The 16361-nt window shown below is 54.4% G+C and overlaps 3 protein-coding genes across 7 annotated transcripts in view; 2 read left to right on the top strand and 1 right to left on the bottom strand.

The window, feature by feature from the left end:
* The window catches only part of GNPNAT1 (glucosamine-phosphate N-acetyltransferase 1), a 152159-nt gene that overhangs the window by 76028 nt on the left and 59770 nt on the right, over positions 1-16361 (bottom strand). The gene's annotated exons all lie outside the window — the stretch shown is intronic.
* Positions 1-16361, top strand: part of PSMC6 (proteasome 26S subunit, ATPase 6) — a 246791-nt gene that overhangs the window by 197851 nt on the left and 32579 nt on the right. The gene's annotated exons all lie outside the window — the stretch shown is intronic.
* Positions 100-15334, top strand: GPR137C (G protein-coupled receptor 137C). Its single transcript, XM_050336141.1, has 7 exons — positions 100-529; positions 7609-7652; positions 8343-8571; positions 11085-11234; positions 11772-11894; positions 11990-12105; positions 12916-15334. The coding sequence occupies exons 1-7, from the start codon at positions 197-199 to the stop codon at positions 13058-13060; spliced, it is 1140 nt and encodes a 379-aa protein (XP_050192098.1). The 5' UTR covers positions 100-196; the 3' UTR covers positions 13061-15334.

Raw genomic sequence — 16361 nt, 5'->3', positions numbered from 1 at the left:
CCTCAAATCAGCGGGCTCGGCCCGGCAGAGAGAGTTGTTTGGCGGCGGGCGGGCGGGCGGCGCAGCTGGGCGGGCGGGAGGAGAAGGAGGAGCAGGAGTGTGTGTGTGGTGGTGGGGGAGGCTCCCCTTTGTTCATGGGGGTGTCCAGCCGGGGCTGAGGGAAGGCACGGAGGGGGTCGGTGCCTCCCGCTGCCCCATGGCCGTCGCCGAGGGGGCGGCCGTGCCCTACGCCGTGGAGCTGGGGCTCACCGTGCTCCACACGGCGCTCTACGCCGCGCTCTTCCTCTTCGCCTACCTGCAGCTCTGGCTGCTGCTCTGCTACCGCGAGCGGCGGCTGAGCTACCACACGCTCTGCCTCTTCCTCTGCCTGCTCTGGGCAGCCCTCAGGACCACGCTGTTCTCCTTCTACCTGCAGAATTCCCTGCAGGCCCTCCGCCTCCAGCAGCCCTTCGCCCACTGGCTCCTGTACTGCCTGCCCGGCTGCCTCCTCTTCTCCAGCCTCTGCCTCCTCAACCTCTACTTCGCCGAGGTAAGTTTTTTTGCTTCGGGCAGGAGAAGCCTCCCGAATTTCCCCCCCTCGCAAAGCCCCCCGTCCCGCGGGACACCGGGGTTGGAACCTCCTCTTCGGCCACCTCTCCGAAGTTGGAGTGCCCCGGGGCCGGGGCTTTGGGCTGGGATGGAGGTGCGACCGTCCAGGTGAGGGTGGGAGGGAATGCCGGGGGTCTGCCCTCAGCGTTGGCTTTGGGAAAAGCTGGAGGGATGCAGGGATGTGCCCTGAATCCAGCCCTTAGTAACAGACTTCCGTACAGGCTGGTAGGATGCAGGCTTGGGGGGAGGCACAGGGATTGTGTACTGAATCCAGCCTTAGGTGGAGGGGGGGGGAAGGGATTTGGGGGGGATGGTGTGAGCGAAAAGCGTGCCCTGAATCCCAGCATCAGGGGGTTTGGGTGCAGGGCTGTGCCCTGACTGCAGACCCCGGGGAGGGAGCGGGGGGATGGTGGTGGAAAGAGGCTCATGCCCTGAATTTGGGATTTGGGGGTGAGGGGGTATGCCCTGCTCCCAGGTGGGATTTTCCTCTTTGCAACCCAGAGTCATTGCGGGGTAGGGGGGAATCACTTAAGGGGGGGGGGGGACTGCTTTGCATCTTTTTTTTAATTGATTCCCGTTCTCCAAAGGGGACCAGAAAGTGGCAGCAGCAGGGGCTGCTCTGGCCTGGAGTGATGCCAACCATTACGTCACCAGCCAGAGCCTCTTCTGCTATTGTTGCTGCGCTCCCTCCTTCTCTCCATCGCTCCGCTGCGAACTGGGCTTGTTGTTCTGCAGCTTGTTGTCAGACAAAAAAAAAGGAAAAAAAACCAAACCAAAACCCTGAGGTCCCTCAGACAACAGCCTGGGGTAGGACAGGGGGGCCCCTTGCCAGCAAAACCATCGCTGCTGGGACAGCGCGGAGCTGCTTGTTGTTGTCACCGAGTGTATCCCTCCTTTTCTGGGCTTCCCATCACTTGTGTCGTGATTTTTTTACCCTCCTTTCCCCGAGTCCACTTGTCTTTATCTCTCAAAGCCTCCTCTCTCCCTTCCCCTCCCCTCCTCTGAATATTTTGTTTCTGCTCCAGTTTCTCCCGAGCAGCCCTTTTTGCTCGCCTGCCCTCCCCGGCTTGGTGACTCGTTTCGTAAATAGGCAGCACTTTTTTTTTTTCCTTCCAGCTTTGTTGTTTGTTGTTTTGTGGGGATTCTTTGCTCTGCAGCTCTCAGCTGTTCCCCAGCCCTCACAAAGGAATCGCTAGCACACAGCGAAATCGCTCCGTCGCTCCGATGTGTCACCCAGGGGAGTTATGATTTCATTTTCCCGAGGACATCAGCGCTCACATGACGATGGGGAGACTTGGAGCAGTTGGGTTGTTCAGCTTTTCTCGGTTCTTTCCCCCCCCTCCTTTCCTTGCTCCTGGAATAAACACCTGGGAGCCGGGGGCGAGCTGCCTGTTGCCAAAGCTGTCGGTGCTGGATGTGGTGCTGGTTGAGTGGCAGCAGGATAACAAATGGTGCAGAGTGTGCATAATCCATCTTGTCTGTTAAAGGCAGCCTGACCTACCAATTGCTCCAGCCAGGAGGGGTTTGTGTCCCTTGAAAAGCAGGGATCCTGTGCTCTGTTCCACAGAGTGGCTGCATTTCTGTTTTCCCTCTCGGTCGCTGGACTCAACAGCGGATTTGCCTCTCTCCAGGCTTGTTTAAAGGTTCCCTGAAAGTAAATCCAAATAGATTCCCAGGCTTCCCTTCCTCCCACGATATCTGTTTTTTTCCAGTGAACTCTGCATACATCCCATTTCTTTCTCCTTGAAAACCTAGAGCCAAGGGAAATCCTGCCTGAGGAAATAAGAGCTCAGAATCTGGAGTGGGGAAGGATAAAGTGACTTGTGAAAGTGGGTCTGCACGCTGGGCTCCAGGGAGGGTCTGACACTTCCCTGCACTCTGTGGTGCTTTTGGGTGATCTCACAGTGGTGGTAGTGAAGCTCCAGAGGTCTGGAGAAAGAGTGGAGCTGGATTTGTGGTGCTTTTCTGGCTCCCATCTCGAGATCTAGACAAGACTGGTGTGTTTAGCGATGTGACTTCCAGCAGAACGTGCCCATCCATTCCCGGTTTTTGAGGGCTGATGGGTAGCAATTAGAAGGACCTGCAGAAGGACCCTGGGCTGCTTCTGCTCTGGGGATGGGATCCTGATCCGAGATGTCCTCGGATAAAAGCACAGGCTGCTGCTGTGCTGAGGGCCTGGCTCATTGTCTCTGTACACAGTGCCTCCTTTGTGGAGATGCTGGAGAAATGGCATCAGTGGAAGAAAACGTGGCCTGTGCTGTCATTTGAGCTGATCCTGCTTGATTTACGGAGCTCCTCGGGCTGTGGAGAAGCTGAGCATGAAATGGTGATGGGGAAGAAGCTCCAGGGAACAGATGCCCATGGAGAACTGGCATTACTTGGCGCTCCAGGCTGTTTTGGGGCTGAAATTCGTAATTCTTAAACTGCCTGGTTTTGTCCTTTCAGTGGAGAGAAGTTATCCTCTTCCTATCCTCTCCAGGCTCCTGAGATTCCTGAGGGGATGCAGAGTCCTGACAGAATGAATGTGGGAGGTGTATTTCTTTTCCATAGAATCCCAGAATGGTTTGGGTTGGAAGGGACCTTAAAGCTCATCTCATTCCAAACCTGCACCATGGGCAGGGACACCTTCCACTAGCCCAGGTTGCTCCAACCTGGCCTTGGACACTTCCAGGGATCCAGGGGCAGCCACAGCTTCTCTGGGCAACCTGTGCCTTGGCCTCACCACCCTCCCAGCCAGGAATTTCTTCCCATTATCCCATCTAACCCTGCCCTCTCTGTGTGAAGCCGTTCCCTGTTGTCCTGTCACTCCATGCCCATGTCCAACCTTGAGTAATGCCACCCTTCCCAAGAGCCTGCAAGTTCCTGCTTTTCCCTGGGTCATGGAAATGGAAATACATGGAAGGAGCTGGGGGGGCTCAACCTGGAGAAAAGGAGGCTCAGGGGGGACCTTCTGGCTCTGCAACTCCCTGACAGGAGGGGGGAGCCGGGGTAGGGGGGGTGGGAAGGGTCGGGCTCTGCTCCCAGGGAACAAGGGACAGGAGAGGAAACAGCCTCAAGATGCACCAGGGGAGGTTCAGGTTGGACATCAGGAGGAATTTCTTCTTGGAAAGGGTTGTTAAACATTGGAATAGGGCTGCCCAGTTTGGTGGTGGAGTCCCCATCCCTGGAGGTGCCCAAGGAAGGACTGGCTGTGGCACTCAATGCTCTGGGCTGCCTTGATGAGGTGGGGGACTTGATGATCTCAGAGGTCTCTTCCATCCCAGTGATTCTGTGAAATGTAGCTAAAACCTCCACCTTGACCCTTTCAAAGACCTTCTTGAGCACTCTGCTCTCCTGGGAATCAACAGCTGGTGCAGGGATGAGTAAGGAATGCTGGAGTGGTGGGACTGGTGGCTGGCGTGGCCAGAGCCCTCCAACAGTCTGGGTTTCTCTTGAGTGCTCCATCTGATTAGATGACATCAGCCTCTTCCATCCCTTCCTGCTCTAACTGCACTGGAGATGTTTGTCCTTTCTGTCCTGGACCTCCCTTCTCAGATGGAAAACTGGAAAAGCCTCCGTCCTTTCTTGCACCTTCCTTGTGTAGCAGACACAGTAGTGTCCTCTGCCTCGGAGGGACAGCTGCTAAGGGGTCACTTAAACTCCAGAGTGCCTCATCCCATAGCTACTGATTCCCATGTTTCCCAGATGAACAGGTGTCCACACTGGCAACCAGCTATTCTAGGAAATCAGGGAACGAGCGAGTTGTACCCTGCGCTCGTGATGGCAGAGAATGATCTCAGTATTAGTGGGGATGGTGAGAGATCCTCCTCGTGGATAGTTCCAACTTTTCCTCTGAGGGGTGGGTGGGGGTTTGAACATTTGTTACGGGGTGTAATCCCAAAATAGTCCGGGCTGTGCTCCAATTATCTCACTCTGGTGAGGGAAGGGATCTGTCTGTGGATGCTCCTGCAGCTGAGTGAGGGCTGTGCTAGGGCAGGGCATGGTTTATGTCTTGTATCTGTGGAGCCCAAATTTGTGGTTTCTTTATGGAGCAAGAGAGATTTTGATTCCATCAGACAGTAAGTTCCTGGCTCTCCTGGATCTTTTGGATCTGTTGTGAATGGCTGTACCAAAACCAAGCTGAAGTTGACTCCGTGTTCGGGGTTAAGATCCTGGCTTTTCAGGTACTGGAAGTGGTCCTTGGAGCCACCTGTGGGATGTGGCATCTGTCACCTTCTCTTAGCAAGCTGTGACACCTCCAGTGCACCTTCTAAGGATGAGTGTGTGTCTTAAACATATCCTCAGCAAGTTCACTTTCTGGGCTGTGCTGGGAGCAAGGGAATCACTTTTATGTCATTTATCCAACCCCCCCAAAGCCAAGAGCCTCCAGCATCATGGGGGCACTTGGAGGTGTGTAATTCCCCTCCCCTTCTTCCCAAATCTGGCTGATGTGAAGTGCTCAAAGGATCTGTGGCTCTGGGAAGGTAACTGAGTGTTGCCAAAACTGCTCCTTATTTTTGTGCCTGGCTTCTTGGGCCGGTCTCAGCTCAGATCCCAAGGAAACTGTTCAGTTTGCAAGGATTGCTGCTCCCAGCTTGGCCTAAAGCACCTGTTTGGGGGCAGGGGGCTGTGTCTCCTCTCCTTCTGGAGAACAGGACTGCTCCTGAGCTCTCCACGCTGGATTCTTCACAGCAGAACCCTCTGCATCAGCTGTCCTTGGGCTCTGAAAGCAGCAGAGTCCTGTGCAGGGAGACTCAAAGCTTGTCTCAAGGCTGAGAACCCAAAGAAACACTGGTGTCACCTACTGACCCAGTCCCTGGGCAGGAAAAGCAACCTTCAGATAAGTAATCAGTCTTAATAACTGCAAACACCAGACCCAGTGATGCCTGTCCTCTTCCTGAAGTCGTAGGAATAATTAGCTGGGGGCTAATAAAAGCCTAAGGCTGGAGCTGTGGTCTCCCTCTGCTTTTCATGGCAGCAGGCCAAGCCTGAGGCTCAAGTTGCTGTTGCACTCTTAACCCTGACTCAGCTTTGTGTGCCTTAATCCCTGGAGCCTTAGGGGGGAGAGTTTTGGAAGAGTCCTGCACATCCAGCATCTTCCTGTTAGCCAGTGGCGCTTCCCTGCTCGGCTGAGGGGCTGCTCTCAGCTGAGAGTGTGAAATTCCCAGCTGGAATACAAGCCAGGGACTCTGCAGTGCTGTTCAGGGGCTGTGGTTACAGATGCCTCAGATGGATTTCTGTGCTGCCCAAATGGGCGCTGGACGAAGAGGTTTTCCCAGCTGGAAATGTTCTTGATGATTGTTTTGACAGGACGAGAGGAAACGGCCCTAAGTTGCACCAGGGGAGGTTTAGGTTGGATATTTGGGAAAAAATTCCTCACTGAAAGGGCGGTCAGGCATTGGAACAGGCTCTCCAGGGCAGTGGTGGAGTCACCATCCCTGGAAAAGTTAAAAAAACCAAACATGGATATGGCATTTGGTGACGTGGTTTAGTGGTGAACCAGGTGGTGCTGGATTAATGGTTGGACTTGATGATTTTAGAGGGCTTTTCCAACCTTCCTGATTCTGTGCCACTCCCAAAGTGCCAGAAGACAAACTAAGAAGGATTCAAGGATATTTCTGTTTGAAAGTCACCACGTGGTCCTTCCAAGGCACAGGTTCAGTGTAAAACAGATGAGTTTTAGGGCTCAGAGTGGACTGTGCCACACTTCTGCTCTTCTCTGGGCTGGTTTAGGCCAGGAGGACAGGATAGAGAACATCCATAGGGATGGATCCCTCCCTCTGCCAAAGAGCTGTATCTTGTTCCCCACTAAGTGCTGCTTGAGCTCATCCTCCTTCAGACTGGGGGGAGAGGAGCCAGGCACTGGCACTGTCTGATGCCCTTTGAGATGCTTGAAACTACTACAGGGGATCAGACAACCTCAGATCCTGAAATGTCTCTGGAAATCCTCTTGGCAGGAGCCTGGATTCCTGAAGCTTGTGTGCCATTTCTGCCTCGGTGCTGGCTGGAAGGCAGGAGCCAGGGAATCCCAGCAGGGAAGAAGAAAAAATAAAAGCTGACTAAGGGTGCCTTGTAGGAGATGAGTGATCCCTCTCTGCAGCCACAGTCTGGGAGCTGACAGGGAAAGGGAGGAGAAGGGAATCTGAACCTCCACACCTGTGCAGTGATCCCCACAAGTGCAGGTGTGCTGGATCTGTCTGGATGGTTCTCTTCCCAAGTTCCTTCAAAGTCTCCAGTTGGGACATGAGCTTTGCCCATGACTGAGCCCAGCCCTGGGATCCTTCCTGCTGGGATCTGTACCTGGAGCTGCATTTTTTGCAGGACACGACCCCCCTTGTTTTCCTGCTGTTTTCCTGACCAGTGTGAGCACCGTTTCCCTGTCCCCTTGCAGCAGGAACTCACATCTGAGCTCTGACTTGGGAGTGTCAGCACCTTCCTAAACCCTCCCTAATTCCTTAGGCTCAGGTCCTGCCCCTGTGTGCTCCAACCTTCCACCTCTGGAGTTACTTTTCAGGTGAATTTGTCCTACAAACATCATAAGGATGGAGGGGCTGTGAGTTCCAAGTGCTTTTTCCAGCCTGCAGGTCTATGATCAAACAGACCAGAGGGCTATTTTAGATCAGCTATTTGTCTTGCTGAAGCACAGCGGCTCGAGCAGCCTTCTCTAACATAGAAATCCAGCGTGGATGAGGTCCTAAAATAAGCAGCCCAGAACACTGGACAAAGGAGATGTATTTTTGAAGGATTTTAATGATTATGAAGTGCTAAACTCCTTGCTTTTCTTGAAATCCTTGAAGTGGAGTGTTAAAGTCCTTGTCACATATGGGGTAATGTGGGCACCTATATTTGGGCTGGGCTTTTACAAGGGGGGGAAAAAAGGACCATTTTTTGGGGGGTCCAGTGCAAGACTTGGTGCTGATAAATAATCTGGAGTCCTTGGAGGTGTCCAAGTGGTTTCTGGCTCCCCTGTTAAACCTCTTGACTAAGCTTAAAAGAAACCATAGGTCCTGTGAAGTAACGCTGTGCAAATCTTTCCTCCAGGTCATATTCAAAGTGAAATGTGCAGCTGAATTCAACAAGTACAAGTAAGTGATGCTGTTCTGACCTTCGTGGCTTAAGGGGAACTCGCTGCAGGGCCGGGAGTGGGAGGTTCAGACCCCCAGAGGGTGAGCAGAGCTGATTCCACACCTGTGCTCTGGCAAAGGATCAGTGTTGTGCCTTGGAGAGGGACTGGGAGCTTCAAGGGTGCCCAGGAAGCTCAGGCACCCCAGTAACAAACCAGATGAACTCTCAAGGTCATTTCGAGCTGTCCCACCCCAGAAAAGATCTGCAGGATAAGGCTTGGGCAGTGGGTGAGACCTCTGTTGGTGCAGCCCAGGTGCTTCCTAACCATTTCCAGGGAAACCCACGCTGGGAAATGCGAGCTCCAGTGGCTTTCAGTGAAGAAGTTGCAGTGGTTGTGATGACTCATGGCTTATTGACTGGAGTTAATGCAGAGCTGGAGCAACACTTAAAATCTGCAAGATAAGAACCTGACTGTCAGAAGATGAGTCTTTGTAACTCATGACTGCTTACGCTGCTCATGTGTTCCGAGAGCAGCTCCAACAAACACTCTGCAGGCTTGGGCTGTCGGTGCAGCCACCGAAACCTGCTGGAATGCCTGATCTTCCCAGCAGGCAGAGCACTGGGCGTGCTGGGAGGGCCTGGTGAGACAGGAGGGTGGTGCAGAATAAGCCTTGTCTCACTCCCAACTCCGTTTCTCCCCGTCCCTCCAGGGTCCTGCTGTACCTGGGCTCCATCTTCACCAGCCTCCTGTTCCTGGTGGTGAATCTGACCTGTGCAATGCTGATCCACGGGGAGGTCCCCGAGAGCCAGCTGAGGTGGACGGTCCTGGCCCGCGCCCTGGTCAACGACAGCCTCTTCATCCTCTGTGCCATCTCGCTGGCTGGCTGCATGTGCAAGCTGGGGAAGATGTCTTCAGCCAACGTCTACCTCGAGTCCAAGGTAGGGGAATGCCTTGGGAGCTTCCCCCTGGGGCTGCACAGCTGGATTCTCAGCTGGACCCGGGTGTGCTCGCTTGGGGCGCGGTGGCACCTGAACTGCTCTCGCTCAAATGTTCCTTCCAGAGAGGAGGTGGCAGCTCTTGGACTCCTCCCTCTAGAAAGTGCATGTTCCTGCTGTGGGAATGATCCTCCCCTGATTTTAAGGGAATGCCTTGTCTGCAGCTTTGAGAGATTTACGAGCTGCCTGTGCTCTTCAGGCTTAGAAAACATCGGGTTTGCCTGGATGAGAGGGTTCTCCCAAGAGCAGCAGATGCAGTTTTGCCAGTGCATTATCACTAGGGACAGTAAAACTCCCAGCATGTTGTTTGTTACCTGTGGCAGGTAACACAACAATTCTTTGCAAAGGGGTTCCCCCCTCCTCCAGCAGTCCAGATGTCCTGGATGAGATGAGCACGTTGGAAGGGGAGGAGAAGTTGCTGTAGGTCCTGCCCCAAGGCAGAAGTTCAGGTCTGAACACACACAGCTCTTTTCCAGCAGGTAGCAGAGCGGATGAGCTGCCAGCAGTGTGGCAGGAGGCTGTAATTAAATGTGCACTTGAGCTGCCTCCTGTTCCTCTGGGAAGCCATATCACCCCTGTCAAAGGCAGGGATTCCAGGGTGGGGACCTGGCCTGCTGGGAAGGGCAGACAGCAGGCTCCTGATGAGCCTGGGAACATCTGCAGGAAAAATCTGAGCCTAGCCAGGTCAGGATTGGAGCTGAGGCTTTGTGTAAGAGATGCCTGGCTCCTTAGGCAGCCGAGAGCATTGGTGGTTTCCCAGAATCCAAGGTGTGTGAACCATAAGTTGCATCTGCAGCGAGACAGGAGCCGTCTCAGCTGAGAACCTGCTCACATCCCTGCCTGCCTGGGCCTGGTATCCAGCTCTGACTGGCTCTGGACACTGATTAACTTGCCAAGTTCACCCAGCACAGGAACTTCCTCTCCTTCCATGCCTGAGGCTGCCTGTGGGGCCGTGCTCTTGTACAGCGTGCTCCAGGGAATCCTGTTCTCCAGTTGGATACTCAGCCTGGCTGCTACAGGTCCCTGCTTCCCTTCCCTGCCCTGGGGGCATCCCTTGATTTCCTGTGTGAAGGAGCTGCAGGAAAAGGGTGGGGACGAGCAGCAGTGCTACACAAATGCCTGGGAAGGTTGTCCTGCCTCCTGAACTCCAACTGGGAACCTGCTGCCTCAAAGCCATCCAGCAAGGCTTTGGAGGCTGCTGCCTCCACCACCGAAGATGAAAGGCTGGAGCCATGGGAAGGAGGCTGGGACTGCAGCCAGATCCTGTCCTGTGGTCCTTTGTGAGCTGCAGATTTGCTTCACCAGCCTTTCCTTGTGCTGGCCTGGACACCAAGGGCTCAGCTGAGGGTGACAGCAGGATGTGTTCCTGGGCTTTGGGGCTGTCACCTCGTTAGCAGCACTTCAAGATACTGCCTTGAGCTCCAGAGCCAGGAAAATAGAGCTGGCACAGCCCAGCTGGGATGTGGAGCAGGTCAGGGAGATGAGCCTCCCCTGCAGATTCTCTGCTTAAACACAAAGGCAGGGGAGCTGCTGGCACGTGTTCATCTGCCCACCCACTGACTTGGTGCCTCCCAGTAGCTATTAAAGGGCTCCATGGGTGTATTTAGCAAAGCCTGGCTTGTCACAGAATCCCAGAAGGGTTTGGGTTGGAAGGGACCTTAAAGATCATCCAGTTCTACCCCCCTGCCACGGGCAGGGACACCTTCCACTAGCCCAAGTTGCTCCAAGCCCTGTCCAACCTCATCTTGAACACTTCCAAGAATGGGACAGCCACAGCTTCTCTGGGAAATCTGTGCCAGGGCCTCACTGCCCTCACAGGGAAGAATTCCTTCCTAATATCTAATCTAATCCTATTCTTTGTCAGTTTGAAGCCGTTCCCCCTCATCCTGTCACTCCAGGCCCTTGTAAATAGTCTCTCTCTGTGTTTCCTGAGGGCTCCCTTCGGTTCTTGGGGTTCAGGCGCTGGGTCCTTCTGCCCACCCCAAACATTTGGGTTTCTTTCCCAAACAAACACTGGGTGTGATGTTGGGGTGCTGAGCTGCTGCAGTGAATGGGGCTGGGTGAACATCTCTGCTTACAGAATCTGATCAGGGCACAGAAGCAGCCAGTTGATTTTCCTGCTGGTTGTTTGTTGGCCTTGTGGAGACTCCCATGGGAAGGAAGCAAGTGGAACAGCATCTCCCTGGACCACCAGCTTGAAGCTGACTGATAAGATCCTGACAGTGACACTCCTGTGCCTCAGATCTTCCCTGCTCCCAGGTGACACTGGCTGTGTGGATCTGTTCCTGGAATGAACCCATCACATGAAAAAGCTTTTAACCAGCTCTGAATATTTCAGCAACAACAAACAAATGTTCTGGGTCGTTCTTGCCTGCACAGCTTCTGGTGGATTTAAGGGAAGGGGGAAAGAAAATCACAGCTCTGTATTAAAGCTCTTTTGTTTCTTTCTGTTCTAGGGAACATCTGTCTGCCAGGCTATTCTTGTGGGATCTGTAGTGGCTCTTCTGTATTCCTCAAGGGCTTGCTATAACCTGGTAGCTGTGGCCATATCTCCAGACAATGTTCCTGGTCCTTTTAACTATGGCTGGGACAACCTTTCAGACAAGGTGAGTGTCTGTGACCCCCCAGTCCAGAGCCAGTGAAGTGAAAGGCAGTCACTCCTCGTCCTGGGAGGATGAAAAGGAGCTGTGGGGGGGTTTATGGGGAGCTGAACCCCCAGAGGAGCTGGATTTCTGCCTCCAGAAGCCCTGCTTGCTCTCTCCACCCAGCAAACCTGAGTCTTCCCCTATCCAGCCACTCCTTCAGGAAGGGTTTCCCCGTTGTGCTCTTCCCTTTCAGCCTGGCAACTCCTCTTTTGGGGGAGAGGAGGGACAAGTCAACTAGAGCAGAAAAAGCAATGCTTAATCAGGCGTGGCTGTGTGAGAGGGAGAGTCACTGGTGTGGGGAGGGAGCTCCCAGTGCCCTGGTGGCACATGGACAGAACCAGCCCAGCAAAACCAGTAGCAGGAGCCAGGTGAGGGGCACTGCGCTGGCTTAGGGACTCCTGCCTTTGGAAGGGTTTTCTCTGCATTCCCAATTCCAGCTTTTGGGAGCTCTGTGGGTGGCAGGGATCACGCAGGACCCCTCTGACTTGCCTCCCACAGGTGCACGTGGAAGTGAGCAGCGAGGAGTACGTGGTGTTTGGAGTGGTCCTTTTCCTCTGGGAGCTGGTGCCAACCACCTTCGTGGTGCTGTTCTTCCGGGCTCAGAGGCTGAGCCAGAACCTGGTAGGCCCTGAGCAAGCTAACCCTGTGCCCCAGGGCACCTGGGAGGACTGTCAGGTGTATTTTGACTTCTGGCCTAACTCCTTTCTCTTTGTCAGACTCCAGCAGGGATGGTGAACAGCCACAGCTACAGCTCCAGAGCCTATTTCTTTGACAATCCCAGGCGCTACGACAGCGACGACGACCTGTCACGGCTCGGGGCCAGAGAAGGAGGGTGAGTGTTGTGCTGCCATCCTGCTGCCCTGTGGGGAAGGACAGAGCTCCTGGCTTCTGCTCTGAGGGGAAAAAAATTGGTGGAAGGTGCAGCTTGGGAAAGGTGCATGGGATAGAGAGTCTTCTGCCTGAGGTTTTGTTCCTTCTGCAGCTCGCAAGGAGCTGTTTTTATTAGATACAAGTGACTACAGAGGCTGATGTGGATGGTGCCCACAGGTTGAAATACACAGTGATTTACAGACAGACCTCATCCAGGAGGACTGGTCTTTCTAGGGTCCTCCCTCAGCTCTGAAATGATCTCCAGAGGTGGGAAAGTCCTGGGAGGGGAGATGATCCCTGGGAGCCAGCTGGGACAAAGCGCTGCAGGAACCCCTGGTGTGGGGAGAACAGTCAGGTATCCTCAGCAAAACTGTACAGGGAAACCTGGCAGCCCTGTCACCACAGAATCATGGAATGCTGTGAGTTGGAAGGGACTTTATGAACCATCTAATTCCAAGCCCCTGCCATGTCAGGGACACCTTCCACTGGACCAGATTGCTCCAAGCCCCATCCATCCCAGCCTTGAACACTTCTACTTCCTTTCCACTTGCTGTCCAGGGGTGTAGTGAGGAGTTCAGAGGTTCTGGCTCTTCTTGACCCAGTGTTGTAGGGCCTGGTGCTCTTCTCCTCGTGCTGTTTCATCGAAGCTGGGCTCCTCGGAGATCCTGCAGATCTGGATACCCTGAGCAGTGCTGGGAGTCTCCCAGCACCGGAGGAGCCAAATCACTCATCTCTTAAGAGTCCATGTGTGTGTTTTCTGTCTCCCCTCCAGCTTGGCCACCCCTCAGTGCTCGGGCTTCTACGGCTCCCTGGCCGGGAACGACGGCGGGACCCCCGCGGACAGCGCGCCCTTGCTCTGCGCCGCCGGCGGCTCGGAGAGCAACCACCACAGCTCCTACCCTGCCCCACAGAACTGAGGAGGCTCCCTCCGTTTCCCAGAGTGGCATTCATGTATAGGATTGTAACCTGGTTTTCTCTTTTCCTCCTCCTCCTCCTCCCCTGAAGCATCTAACTCATGACACAAACATTCCACGATCTGCCGCAGCTGCGCGCGGGACTGAGCCAAAGGCTGCGGGCAGTGAAGTTAGAGAACTGTGACTTTAAGGTACCATGTAGCAAAGTGAAGCTGAACTCTCTCTGGAAGCTTTTTTTTTTTTTTTTTTTTTTTTCCCCTCTCCTTGGTCTGGTCTTCAAGATGTTGGCAGCTAAATGCACCAGAGCTTCCTCACTAGAAAAAGAAACATCAAATGCATATTTGCACTTTTTATCTGCACACTTGGAAGGAACGAATCTTGCTCGGGCTGTGCTCGGTCTGAGACTGTTCTAGTTACTCTTTTTAATTGCACATCCATAGCTGGGAGAGGCACTGTCTTCCTGCAAAGGCATGTTCCGTGAAGTACTCTGCATCCTGACTCGCTGGGAGCGGGAGCTCTGTCTGGGCGGGGCCTCCTGCGCTGGATGCTCAAGCTTTCTGTGCCATATTCCCACCTGGCAGGGCTGGGTGAGGCCTCGGGGCTGAGGAAGGGGGGGTCTTGCTCTGACTCCTGGTCCTCGTCCCATGTGGCTGCTGACCTGTCCCACCTGGGCCTGTGGCTCAGAGCTGAGGGGGAGGTCTGTTCCTACTGGCGTTGTGACCAACCTGATGGCAGAGGGAGAGGGGCTGGCTTTTCCCTTCAGGGAGAGCTTGGAAGCTGGCTCAGCAGGAGCGTGTGTGCAGGAATGTGTGTGAATCCAGGGCTGCTGGACCCCGGGGGGTTGCTGAGAGCAGCTGAGAGCAGCCCTGCTCCCCCTCCTGCTCCCCACGGTGGGGTCCCCTCGTCCCCCTCAGTATTAAATTGCATTTAGCAGATAACCAAGAGTTTTAACCTGAAGTGAATGTGAACTGGTGGGGTCCCCACTGAGGTGCAGGAGGTGTCTGGCTGCCTGTGGAGTGTGCTGTTGCAGAGGGAAGGGGCAGCAATCACAGGGATCTGATCCCTGGGCTCCTTGCTGTGCCCTCCAGGGCCTGGAGCCCTCCCACTGGAGTACACAGGGTGTGAGTGCTGGGTCAGGCTGGGAGAGGTTCCCCTGTCTCTCCTGAACCAAAGTAGCCAAGTTGGATCCCTGGGCTCTTGGAGATGAGGCTTGGTGTCATTCCTGGCTTGTCCCTGAGCCTGCTGTAGGGATGAGCAAAGCACCTTTGGATGGAGGCACTGCTCCAGTGGGAGCTGCTCTGGTCACTGGTGCCAACCCACACTGGAACTGCTTTTAACCTGCCTCGTGCTGCTCAAACCCCAGGCTGCCCCTGGGCAGGGAGTGCTGTGGGGGGACGATGTTCCTGGAGCTGGGGGGACCCTGAGGCAGCCTCTGTGTCTGGGCTGTGTGTGAGGGAACCCCCAGCCCTGGGGCAGCCCTGGCCTCTCCTCACCAGTCACCCCTCACCTCTTGCTTGTGCTGGGCTCGGTGTCACTTGTCCCACCCAGTCCCTGTGCGTGGTCTGTGCTGGCCCCTCCCTGCTCTCACCTGCTTTTCTCTCTCCCTGGCCCAAAGAGAGCAGCAAGCCCTGCTTCTTTTTGGAGAAGGCAAAGAAAGATGGCAACTCTCAGCACATCCTCTCGCTCGAGCACCTGCCCCCAGAGCTCCACCCTGGCTGCTCACCTGTCTCCTGGCAGGAACAGGTCGCTCCATCTCAATCACTGCTTGGCTTATGGCAAAGCTGACGAAGGGCCCGCTGTGTCCCCCTTCCTTCTGCTCCCATAAGTCACCAAAGACAGTAAGTGACGCTCGTGGCCCCTGTTCTTGCTTAAATTCCAAAGCACTAGGAGCACTTTAAGTTTTTCTTCGGAGGGAAAGGAGTGTAGTGCAAAAAAAAAATACAAAAAATTAAAAAAAAAGAGAAAAAATAAGAATAATTAAAAAAAAAAACAAAATCCAAGGGCTACAGGCTCATTGTTCCTATTGCACTGAAGCACACACCCACACTACGATCTTCCTGGATTTGGGATGGCAGGTCAGGGCAGTGAGTCTCGTTGCTGATGGACCCCTGAGCGACTGGCAAAGCCTTTGGGTTTTACTCCTTTTGTCCGGTGGTTTCCGATCCGGCCGCTCCTCCCGGGGCCGGTCCCGTGTTTTACTGAAGTAATTTATAGCTGAGAAGTACAATGACTTTTTTAATGCATAGTTGCCTTTCATTAAACTTCCTTTTTTGGGTTTTTTTTTTTTTTCTTTTGGTATGGTTTAACGGTGTTTTGGCTTTGCAGTCGGGCAGCAGCTGCTGCGCCAGGAGCTGTGGCCAATGAATGTACCTATTTGTTCTTCACTAAACTGTAACCAAGCACTACTCTGTTGAAATAAATTTAAAAAAAAAAAAAAAAAAAAAAAGGACTTTCTATGCTGGGATTGCTCCCAGGGTGATCCAGCCAGCTCCAGGCGTGGCCCTGTGGTGCCCTGTGCCCTGCCAGGACCTGGCACATCCAGCTGCTCTCCTGAGACAGGGCTGGGAGCTCGTAAAGCTGCTGCTGGATGGGCTCTGAGGGATGAGCTGGGGCTGTCACAGGAGGCCTTATCCTCTGATGTGTCTCTGGCTGCAGCCCAGAGCGATGCTGTGTCCCGAGGGAATGGCATGAAGCTGTGCCAGGGCAGGGTCAGGTTGGATATTAGGAAAAGGTTCTTCCCCCAGAGGGTGGTTGGCACTGAACAGGCTCCCCAGGGCAGTGGGCACGGCCCCAAGGCTGCCAGAGCTCCAGGAGGGTTTGGACAATGCTCTGAGGGACAGGGGGAGTGTTGGGGTGTCCTGTGCAGGGGCAGGAGTTGGATCAATGATCTTTGTGGCTCCCTTCCAACTCAGGGAATTCTATATTCCCTGTGTCTCCAGCTCGGGAGGTACAACGTGCTCAAATCACCTCCCAGGGCCTGTCAGGAGACACATCTGGCCATGGGCTGTGCTTTGTCCTTTCCCAGGAGCTGCATCCTCCCAGCCCCAGCAGGATGGAGCTGTGGAGGAGCTGAAAGCCCCAGCTCCCTCCTTGGAGCTTCCCTTATTCCCTGCACAGGTTTATCTGCCTGGCCTTGAGCTCAGGGCAAACAGCAGCGGCTCTGCTGGAGCTCACGCTGCCTCCTGCCGTCCTTCCAGCCTTTTGGGAGCTCAGGATGGAAAACATGGGGCTGCCACATGGATCCAGGCTGGGGGGATCTATTTTCCAGCAGCACTTCCCCCCACAGCCCCCCCAAGCCTGTCCT

The sequence above is a fragment of the Myiozetetes cayanensis genome, unplaced genomic scaffold (genome assembly GCF_022539395.1).
Source record: "Myiozetetes cayanensis isolate MyiCay16 unplaced genomic scaffold, myiCay2020 scf6-25, whole genome shotgun sequence".
NCBI lineage: Eukaryota > Metazoa > Chordata > Aves > Passeriformes > Tyrannidae > Myiozetetes > Myiozetetes cayanensis.
This window is presented reverse-complemented; position numbering and strand designations above follow the sequence as displayed.